The following is an 11,820-nucleotide window of genomic DNA, read 5'->3' as shown; positions in this document are numbered from 1 at the left end:
AACAAGTTGAAGCTATTGACCTTGAAGACTCTTAGTTCTATAGGAAATTTTCTTCTTTATCAAGTTATCTTTTGCTTTAGGTTTTATTTTTATGCATACTGCATTACTAAAATTGTTAAAATAATATTTTTTATGAGCGTATCCCCGCCATACCCGTATCCTAATTTTTCAAATTTTGTCGTATCGCCGTATCCGTATCGTATCGTATCCGTATCCCATATCCGTATCCGTGCTTCCTAGTACATTGGCAATCACAAGATTTATAAATTTAACAGCTAGTCACCAAGAAATCTATTCATCAATGTAAGCTCTAAAGTAGTAGATCTAGTTGACTACAATTTGACATCACTCACTCGTGTTTAGCAACCAAACAGAAACCAAATTAACATTTCAAAAGCAACCAAAATCGCAATGAAATCCAATAGCTAAATGAACAAAGATTGGAAATTTCAATTCAATTATCTATGAGCACAAAACAAAGCTATGCCAATAGAAACAGCGATGAACATCACAGAAAATAAGCAAATTTTCCCAACAACATTTTTGCATATGCCAATATATAAGCCCTCGTCTTACCTATGACCAATGTCTACTTTTAACAAAGACCCTAGGTCATTCTTGTCTATCAACAACTCACAAGAATAGCCCCAACCAAAAGTCTCAATTTGTTTATTACATTCAAAACCATAATCAACTAAATAAGAAAAAATTTAAAAAGTGGGGGAGACAGGAAAGCAGAGAGACAGTTCAATAGAAACTTAAAACTCTTGATCAATATTTTCTTACCTTTGCCTACCGATGACAGCATCAACTTGAACAGCCCTGCTCCTGGAAGATGAGTATAAAAATATGCTGGGTTCAGTAGCTAGATCATCTTATCTGGGAAGGAGAGCAAAGCAAGCCTGAAGCATCTGTCCCGACCACTGCAAGATCACAAACAGTACAGAGCTGCCCTTCCTGGCTTGGCACAAACCGGGCACTACAATAAGGGCACGAGACATCTTTCTGTCCTCGGTAAATGGGTACATGTGTTGCTCCACAAACCACAAATGGATTTCTGAAATCATAGTTCAGCTGAGTCACGTCTTTCATGTTCTTCTCAGCAGTCTGAAGCACTTGCCGGGCCATCTTTGCTTGGTTGTCATTCGTCGGATTGGTCTCCAAGAGCCGCCTCGCAAAATTGGCTGCCGTACTGAGGTTCTTAGCCTTGTAGCAAACGGTCATTGCATTTTGCAACGCTAGCCTCAAGTGAGGCATTTGAAGGTTGCAGTGGGTGAAATAAGCTGCAAGCTCTTGTTGGCGTACTGGGTTGTCTTTCATTTCCTTCCTCAAGAGCTCCATTTGCAGACCCAAAACATACTCTTTCACTATAATGATCAATTCCTTCACTTCGTCGACCTCTCTTCTTGACTCGACCACAACCAATGGAATGGTATGAAGGATACTAAGGAAGAGCCTAAGAGCCTCAGTGAATTTCCCAGATGTTGTGGCTTTGTAAGCAGCCTTGAGTTTCTCTTCCAATTGAGAGAAATTGAACACGAGTGCTGGTGGGCCCCTCACATTAGGGCTAGCAGACTCGCTCCATCCTCGTTCAATTGCCAGGTTTAACACTGGAGCAGATGAAAATGCACGTAGATAGGTATGGCTACCAGAATGGAGATCAAGAAACATGGATTTCAAAGGATTGAAGTTTTTTATTCCCAATTGCCGACTCAGCAAGCGCATTGCGGTATCAAAATTGCCAGCGGCTGCATGTTCGGCAGCGAGAGAAGATCTCTGGATCCAAATTTGGCTTACGGGCATGCCAGGAGTAGGGGCCACAAAAACTGAGGAGCGGGCATTGACTGCCTTTGGAGTATCTGCCTCAGGAGGAAGCTCCAAATCCTCGAGATCCCATCCACCCTCGTCATCATTTTCTTCAGGTACTTCCCCATCCTCCAGAACAGCTGCAATATCCCCATTTTGTAAGCCATCGACATCAATTACATCGAGTTCTTCGCCCCAATCAGCATCGGCAGCCTCTTCATCTTCATCAGGGGCACCCTTCCCAATATTATCAAGCCCACCCTCAAATATGCCTCTCATGACTCTCAAGAGGGGCCAATCTCCACCACACAAAACGGGGGTTGGAGACATCAGAAGAGATGGTACTTTACCCTTCGGCAAGGCAGGAACATTATCTCCCAATTTTGTCGCTAGACATTCGGCAATATCATGTAGGCCGTGGACTGAAGCAGTGATATATGCAAGTGGCAAATGCCCGGCATTCTCCAAAATCTTAACACGCTCACGAACATCACCAAGATACAAAGCATTATGGAACTGGCCCATAACATCGTTCTTGACCTCAGCAATTTTAAGCATTTTGGATAGTTTGTCCACATTGCCAGTAATGAGATAAAGAAAAGACAACCTCTCGAAATTCTTTGTCCTCTGGTAGGCATACTCAACAATTCCAGCGTTACCTTGGCGAAGAGCCTCCACCCCTAATCTGTACCAGTGATCCTTCTCATCAATTTCTTTTGCAGAAGCAACCGCAATCTGGATGTTCCCACTCTCGAGAGCCAGATTGAAACGGGTTCTCTCATCTTTCACAAAATGAAGAGCAACTTCAGGGAATCCTTTCTGCTGCAAATAAGCAATCATTGCCTGCCCACAGAGCTGGGAGTTCCTTATCATGCTCATAACATGGTCATATTTCTTCTTCATTAGGGACAGCTTAAAGATATATTCTGTTGCATCAATTACTATAACCTTGTTCTTTCCATCTCGGTCCAAGCAAAAAATCTTATTCCCTGAAACTTTTGTGATGTATATTGGGACATCAAGGGTCCGTATTATTCCACTATCTCCGTTGGGAAGGCAGTACTTGATGTGATTCAGGGTTGTATAAATGAAAACCCCATTGTCGTCCCAGGCTCCACTCTTCACACGAATCGTCTCGTGAAGGGTGCACTGGTGGACAAGTTTCTTACTGGTAATAACTATAGCATGTTTGCTTAGCAAAGCTACACTCTCCATATCATTTGACCAAATAATATACTTAACAAAAGGAGTTTGCAGATCACCAAGAATAATTCTCTGCTGAAGGTCAAATATAACAACCCTGTCCTCTGCCCTACAAAGCAAGTTCCCTGTTCCCGCATAGAATATTGCATCAGCAGCAATAGGGAGACTACTCTTCTTAACAATCTCATTCTTAAGGTTCTTGATTAGAATTTGATTGTTGCTTTTGTCGATCACAGCAAACCTATTTCGAGCAACAAAGACTGCTGACCCTCCCATACCTCTTTTTGCCTCTTGCACGGTATCACCCCTATTAATACTGTCTTTAGGAATTGCATAGAGCTCATAAGAGCCACCATCAACATCAGAACAGATTAGAACAGCATTTTCTGTAGGACTGTATGAAAGAGTGCGTGGACCTTGATTTAGGCTTGTAGAACCAGGGCGTCGAATTGGAATCACTTGTGTGTCTCTCTGAGTTGAGAACTCATAAAACCGCAAAAAGCGATCTTTGGCATAGAACATAGTATCTCCACTTACAGAGAAGGCAGGTCTTTCTCTTTCCAACTTAAACACAATCATACCACTATCGTGACCAGCAGCTAGAAGATTCATCTCAGGGTGAGCTGAGAGAATCCAAAATCGATCATGCTCCCGCCGGAAAGTTTGAACACCAGTCCGCTTCGTTACATCCCAAACACGAATGCTCTTGTCCTCTGAGTTGGAAACAATTATGTCCTGCTTGGCATGAAACATAACACATGACACATTATTCATGTGTCCCCTCAATGTATCCACTTCCCAAGCCTTTGTGTCTGGAAAAAAGAATAGAATGCCCAAACAGTTATGATAGTTCTAATAAATCAATTATTAAAATGATAATTATATAACCTCTCTGGAAGTTTCACTGTTGTCCATATCAACTGAGATGAGATGTAATAATTGTTTTGAAACTTTCTAATCAGGTACAGAGCTAGGATTCCAACGCTGGGGGAGGGTGGCAGAAGTAAAGTATGGGTGGATGGTGGGTCAGGTCAGGATTAAACGTTTAAATAATTATTAAATATTATTTAATATAGTTCGATCGGACCGATCAAAAAGCATAGAAGACCAGTGGCAGTGATAGTCTCAATTTAGACATGCTGCCCACTTCTAATAAGTCTATTTGAATATTACTCAAAGTGCCTTAAGCCTATAAAGCTTCTCAAGCAATCTAATTAAAAATTATAGGAGCTCACATAACAGACCAATATATTTTCACTAGTAAAAATTCATTGCTTTTAAAAACCAAAAAAAAATATTTAAAATGGTTACACGCAAATCAAGTAACTATATTTCTTGTTTATTACAAGATTTTTCACGTGGTTTATCAATGGTTTTTTAACATTAGAATATATTGAATTTTTGGAGGACCATTACATGGGGCATTAAATTTTGGAGGGCAACCCTTGCACAAAGGGAGCTTTCAAAATTTTCAAGGGGATTGAATTTGGGGTGAGGCCATTACATGGGGTTCAATAAATTTTGAAGGGTAGCTCTCATATAAAAATGGGCTCTCTCAAATTTTTCGAGGGCCCAAGATCCCCTGACCCCCTTGCCTCCTCCCAAGTTCCAATACTCGTGTTTATCAAATAGTGATCCATTAATTACTACCACAGCACAGTTTGAAAAGAACCTAACAACTACCTTATGAACAAAAGAGAGGGGAAAAAACATAAAGGGAGTTCTTGAACAACTGACCATTCATGCGCCACAGCTTCACTTGACGATCATCTGCTCCCGAGACAATCAAAGGCAAGGTTGGGTGGAATGAAGCCCAGTTGACTCCACGGTCGTGACCTTCCAAGACATACTTAACAACGGCGTCCACCCCACCAAAAAGATCTGTGTTCATATGACTCAACCGCAGAATGTCATCAGCAGGGGAGACAGTCTTCTTCCTCAGGGCACCAATATCCCAAACACGAACTGTCTGATCCAGCGAGGCTGACACGACAAGGTCTTCCTTAGGGTGGAATGAAGCACACATTACATAGTGATTGTGTCCAGTTAAAACAGATATACAAGTACGTGACTGCCAATTCCAAATCCTGATGGTCTGATCATCACTTGCACTCACAATCCAAGGATACTCATGGTGAAACTGCACAGTTCGGATGTAATCAAGGTGTCCAAGAAGAGTAAAAAGACACCTATGCAACTTGTAGTTCCAAACCTTAATCTTGTAATCATCTCCTGCATAAGCAACAATGTGGATAAGATGCTTACTGCTACCAAAACGCACCACATAAACAAAATGTGCATTGTGTTATCAGTGGCATAGCTGGGAATTTAATTGAGAGGGGTCATTAAACAAGTCATTATCAATATAAAATTTTTAGTTATACACACAATCCATCAAAATCAACTCCCACATGACCCATTGTAATTTTATATATTCCTAATTACATCAACAAATGTAATTTAAAGTTGTCAAATTACATGTAAAAATAAATGTTGTGACGTTAATACTATTGCTTTAAAAAAAATCAAGCAAAAACATACAATGTTGACAATTGTCCGCGGTGTGTTTTAATTTTCTAAATAACCTCACTACCTATGCTATCAAACACATCATTTTCGATATATGTAGGAAATCATAAAAGACAGACATCAAAGGTCGCAATGTAACAACTACTTCTTCTGTTGGCATAAAAGAGACCACTAACAAGAACCGGTCCAGAGCTCTCTCTTTTGCTTTCCTAAGGTGGGCATTTTACTCTCTTTCAAATAGTAGACTATTCAAACCTCAGAGTATTCGGATGCATGTAATTTTGTATATGTTATTTTTTCTATTCTATTGGGTTCAATTTGTGAAACCCATAAATTTATTGTTATGTTTCCTAAAGTCATTGGGGTCACTTTGTATAAGTCCAAAAAATTTGTCTAAGAGTCTAATATACTAAACAAAAAATTTTAACATTAAGTGGTGTCAACTGACACCATTGACTAAGCCGTGGCTACACCCGCGTGTTATACTCCAAACAAGGATTTATATTTAACAAGTTGTTCAAGTTCATCATTTTGTTTAAATGGAGATCCATTAAACTTCTTCCAATAGTCTTTAACCCTTCCCTGACAACATAAATGAAATTTTGTATCAACTTGGCCAAGACCGTTAAAATAAAAGTTGAAATTTAAAAAACAAAAAACAGAATGTCAAAATAATGCAGCATAAAAGAAACACAACCACCAAATTGTTCTCCATGTAATTATTGAATACAACAAAAAGTTCAATTTATTGCATTTCATCAATGGCATGCCATTTATTTCTTGACATTTTGACCCACTTCTACACAGAATCTCCAAAAAAAAAAAAATTTGAATTTTCTCAACTATGACACATACTAACATAAAAGCAGTAAAAAGTACATAATTCAGATCAAACAGGTCTGAATCACAGCCATCTATTGTTGGCTGCATATTTTGTACAAGCCAGTTATAATTCGACGCGTGGCACAGTAAGGGTAATATGGGGAGACCATTCAAGTCTTCGATCCTGATCGTACACGTGGCAGTTGATATTGGTTGTTATGAGATCTGAGTAGCAATGGATCAATAAAGAGATGCAAGGTGATGTGGCATCAGCGGTTACTCTTATTTAAATTCAAATTTAGGAGGGAAGCTTAACTGCAAATGATGGTATAGTGGAGCTAATCTTGAGGCTACATAATCCGCGATTATGAGGGAGCAGTTCGACGGTTGGAAATACAGTTCGACTGCCATCTTTTGAGCAGTATAAATAGCAGAGAAGGCCTTGGAAAAAGCCCCCGGACTCAGATCTAAAAAACCAGTCTTATTCTACTTTACTTTTACATACCTTGTTCTTTATATTCCAGTACTTCAAATTCTGCACTGCATTTTCATTCATAGGAGTAGTTTCAAATAGATTGTCGCTTCGAATCGTTGTAAGTTTTTCATTCTAGTGAAATACTTTAGATTTTCTTTATTTGATTGATATTCTGTTTAAATTCTCCTAAATCAAGCTACCAGTAAAAGTCCTCTTTATTGAGACTGAGAGAACTAAAATACAGTCGTCTGATAATTGGTTGGCAATTAAATTTCTGTAAAGACTAAATTAATCCTTACTGGCACGCTCGCAATCACAATAATAACCTTCGAAAACCAAAAAGCCAACACCTATACTCCAAATTAACTAACACACATTTTTAGAATGATTACTTGAGTTATACAATGCAAAATCTAGGCCTCAACATAACGCATCAAACCATTGACGCATAGATCTATGAAATATCAATAACAAATAGTCACATCAAATAGAATCCAATAATTTAAAATAAAAACAAATAAATTACAGAGAATCACCACAGCTACAATGTAGGGAAAACTATAAAAATCTAAGTCACTGATAGACTAAAATTTAAATTGTCAGCAATAATTCAATACCTCCAGAGACAAAAAGTGGCTGAGATTTGTGAAAGTGAACGCCACGAACAGGACCATCATGCTCATCGAATCTGTCAATGAGAGTCCCCATCCTGTAATCCCATAGCTGGATGACACCGCTGTGAAGACTCGCGAGGATCCACGGTCTCTTAGTGTGGAAACTCAGTCCCTTCACTCTATTACTCTTCGTCTCAAATTTCGTCAACATTCTCTCCAATCACAACAAATCTCAAAAATTCTGTACCCAACAATCACTTAAATCAAAAAAAACACACACAATTCTCCAAAAAAAAGTACAAAAATTAACGCGATGTACAACTCAGAAGGCTCAATCCAGATCTTACCATACACGAATTACAACACTAAAACGCCAAATTAGTCAATTTAATTAATCACTAAATGAAACCCTAATGATATAAATTAATCACAGATCTACAGAGATCATAGCTTTCAATTTGATGAATTGGTTCAGAAAATGAAGCGAATTATTTACCTCAGATCTGGCAAAGCTAAACGATTGATCCGATTGGATTACACTACCGAACATGTAAGAGATGAATACAGAGAGAGAGAGAGAGAGAGAGGGAGGGAGAATTTTAGAGAGAGAAAGTAATCCACAGGCTCGTAGATCCAGAGAGAGAGTGAAGGGAGGTTTTGAGTTCTCTCGCAGATCTGGCCTCGTTGATTGTCTGCGTTAATTTTAGAGAGAGAGGGGGTGTAAACTGAAGTTTTTTTGGGGGGTGAGAGTCGCGGTGAGGCTGGTTGGGTTGTGTTGGGTTGGATTATGTACATGTTGACTACACAAGTACGGTATGCTTCAGATAAATAGGGTCCGTCTGATTGAGTTTTGAATGGTTATGATATTTTGGTCATATCTTATGTTAGTTATCACATATTCCGTTAATCTTAAGTAAGGACGGCTCAGTGAACGGTTTAGATCTATTTGGGGGAGGTATTGTGAATAGGTATGTAAGAAAAATAAAAAAAAATGACTAAATTAATTGAATTGGAATAAATCGAATCTTTTCAGTTTTAAAATTTGATCTTTTTGATTTTCGATTTAGTATCGATTCAAGTATTTTGTGTATCGAATTATATTAAAATCGAAACCGATCGTTTCAACATATATTATATTTATAATATATATAGGCCAAGTTTGACATGTCACAAAAAAGTCAAAAAGTCAAAAAGTCAAAAAGTTACTCAAAAAGTTAAAAAGTTATCATTATTCACCAAAATAAAAAAAATTAAAAAATTAATTTTATCACTATTCACCAACACATCAATCTAACAAAATCAAATCTGTGCTACGGTTGTGTGACAAAAAGTTGCACAGTTAGGTGTAATTTGATCGCACTGCTGTTCGGCCCGTGGGGACCTATCACTGGTCCCGTTTTGATAATATGAACCGTGCAATGTGTAGAACTTGTCGAGTACTATATGCTTATAAAAAATCACATTGATCGGATATCGATAACTACATGATCAAATCAGTTTTGTATAAAAAAATAAAAATGTTATAATTAACGATTAGAAAAAAAATAAATCTGATCAGATAGCTATCGATATCTGATTAACGTAGTTTTTTACAGGTATATAGTACTCGACGAGTTTTACACATTGACGGTTCATATTATCAAAACGGGACCCATGATGGCCCCCACGAGTCCAATAGCACCGTCCAGTGCAATGCCCAAAAAGTAGACAATTACTTATTACCATCTATTCCGCTTTGCAGAAATGACAGCCGTACAAGTCAACCTCTAATCTTCTCCTACACTCTAACTACACATTAATTTATACAATATTTTAATACATATTTTTTCATAAAAAGTAAAAAAGTTAACCCAAACAAACATATTTTTTTTCTCAACTTTTTAGTTCAAAAAGTCAAAAAGTGCACTTATTTAGGACGCTCCAAACAACCCCATAATCTAATAATATAATGATACTAATAAGTATAATAAATTATTAACCTTAATTAATTAATTAATTTTATCGTCTTTATAACCTAAGTACTTGTTTGGCATGCACTAAAAAAATGTATTTTTTTTTATATACATACACTTATTTTAGTCATATCAATCAACATCTATCAACATTTCATCTCTACTTTTCTATCCACTTTCTCTGCTTTTATACACATTTTTAATAAAAAGTCTAAAAGTGCATTAGTTTAGAACATTCCAAAAGTTGGTAAACTCTTATATAATTTTAATTCTAACTCATCATTCTTCAATCCTTAGTATTTTTTAACATTTTTTTTGTTTTTATTTTTGTTAATTTAGGAATTGAAAAGTATTTATTAAATAGATGAATTGGATATGTTTTAAATTGTGAACAAATAACTAATTTAATATTTTTAAATATAGATTAGTGATTATATTTAAAAGCGATTCAAGTTTAAAAAGTCTTAAATCAATTCAACCATATTGAGCTGAACCGATTTAATCGATTCAGTTCAGCGCGGTTTGATGGAAGAAACGATTTGTATCGACATTCAAAATAATAAAACTAATATTATCGGTTCGATGAAATTTTTGATCTAAATACCGACCGTACTGTACCCAACCGATTACATACCTAATTTTCAATAATGTTTTCACAATTAAAAATTTTAAAAACAAAAAACGATACACTTTTCTTATTTTATAAATTCAAGCTAAAGGTAAAATTTAATTTTTAAAAAAAATAATAATAATTACTATTACAAAGTTATAACATTGTTAAGTTTTGATAATTTTATTTAGGGTTGGTTTGGGGTGTCCTAAAAAAGTGTAACTTTTTGTCTTTTTACGAAAAGATGTGCAGAAAAGTAGAGAGGTGATGTAATGGAAAAAAGATAAAAAGATAGATTATATAGTCTATGCCAAACCAGCCCTTATTTTCGTAATAGAACTTGCAACTAATATTTCAGTTGATATTTGCGAATAAAAATAGAAAAAAAAAAACTTTTATAGCATTTAAATAAAATTGCTAAATCGCTAATATTATCATATTGCTTATATTTCTAAATTACTAATATTACCAAAATCATAGTCTCATTTAATAAATCTTCCAAGTCAAAGTTGGGAAAATTATTAGGGGAATCTTGTTAAATGGATGATATACTTCTATTTTTCTATATAGTGGTCTTATTTTGTTGTTATCAACGATTAAAAAGCAATAACTAATAACAGAATAATGTCAACTCTATCATTGTGTGTGTTTTATTTGAATAGATAGAAAATTCTTTCACACCAAACCTTAAGCAAAATGTGCAAGTTAATTCTTTCCTCAACTTACTTATTCATCAAAAAAAAAAAAAAAACAACACAACCTAATCAACATCCAGAACAGACTGTAGTATAGTTGGTAGATCACCAATATTAAGTCCTCAAGGCATGCAAATTTAAATGTATATTGATATTCAAATTGCACTCACAATCAATGAACATCTTAGGAAAAGCCATGGATATCATATCAAAAGGATTAATACCAATTTCCATCAGCTCACACTTCTCTTGTTTTGTCTCCTTTACTTTTCTTTTCATTTTCGCAAATTAAAATTTTTGCAGTGTCTTATAGAAAGTCTCTTTTTAAGTTGACAAGCGGAGGCTCTCTAGAAAGGTCCTTTGAATTTGAATTATGGTAACTCAAACAATTACAGACTAAACAAAAATCATAACATCAATTCTTTAAGATAAGGTACAGAGACTGATAAATGCATTATTTAACATTCAAGTATAAGAAACATAAAATTAAAAACATTAGTTATATATTGTTTTATTTGTTCAACTTTGTTGCCAATCAAATAAAGTTGAAGGAGATAATTAAGAATTGAAAATTAAAGAAAGTAAAATGCACGTCGAGGTTTAACATAAGGAAATTAAAGCATTTACAATATATTTGAAACAATTAACAAAATATCACTTCTAAAAGAAGACAATACAGACAGCTGAACAATCCATTGAATTTGAGTAGAAACCTCAAGCCCTTGCTGCAATGCTCAACACACCTAATTGAGAGTCAAAATTAAAATAAAAACAAAAAACAAAAAAAAAATTACTATCACTATACAACACACCCATTCATTAACATCAAAATTGAAACCAAAACCCTATAAACAAAGGCTTGTATTTTCGTCTTTGCTACTCACTTATATCTCACTTAACAAACAAACCAATCACATACCACCATGAGAAGCAACAACAACAATCTAAAATACAAAATCAATAGTACAGGTTAACTATTTGAAATAGAAGATAGACAGTAATTAATATGAGAATTTTACCCATTACTACCAACAACAACAACAAAAAAATTGTACAATAAAAATTATACCTTATGTTTTAAAGTATTAATCTAAAAAATTGACTAAATCTAGAA

The 11,820-nt window shown here is 35.6% G+C and overlaps 1 protein-coding gene across 1 annotated transcript; it reads right to left on the bottom strand.

Moving 5' to 3' along the window:
- Positions 1–426: 426 nt before the first annotated feature.
- LOC114287728 (coatomer subunit alpha-1) lies at positions 427–8,293 on the bottom strand. The gene is made up of 4 exons (XM_028231171.2): positions 7,946–8,293; positions 7,453–7,690; positions 4,747–5,241; positions 427–3,821 (listed from the first exon to the last, which is right to left on the bottom strand). The coding sequence occupies exons 2-4, from the start codon at positions 7,658–7,660 to the stop codon at positions 871–873; spliced, it is 3,654 nt and encodes a 1,217-aa protein (XP_028086972.2). The 5' UTR covers positions 7,661–7,690; positions 7,946–8,293; the 3' UTR covers positions 427–870.
- Between the last annotated feature and the right edge of the window lie 3,527 nt (positions 8,294–11,820).

This window comes from Camellia sinensis, chromosome 2 (assembly GCF_055761805.1).
Source record: "Camellia sinensis isolate YWXY chromosome 2, ASM5576180v1, whole genome shotgun sequence".
Lineage (NCBI taxonomy): Eukaryota > Viridiplantae > Streptophyta > Magnoliopsida > Ericales > Theaceae > Camellia > Camellia sinensis.
Note: the sequence above shows the minus strand (reverse complement) of the source record. Positions and strands in the feature narration are given on the sequence as shown.

What these genes read in the sequence shown, in the direction of transcription:
- LOC114287728 (XM_028231171.2), bottom strand. Translation starts at nt 7,660, where the DNA reads ATGTTGACGAAATTTGAGACGAAGAGTAATAGAGTGAAGGGACTGAGT. An exon ending in GCCACTTTTTGTCTCTGGAG is followed by an intron (nt 5,242 to 7,452) that starts GTATTGAATTAT and finishes TTGCTTATGCAG; the next exon opens with GAGATGATTACAAGATTAAG. An exon ending in GAAGCTGTGGCGCATGAATG is followed by an intron (nt 3,822 to 4,746) that starts GTCAGTTGTTCA and finishes TCTTTTTTCCAG; the next exon opens with ACACAAAGGCTTGGGAAGTG.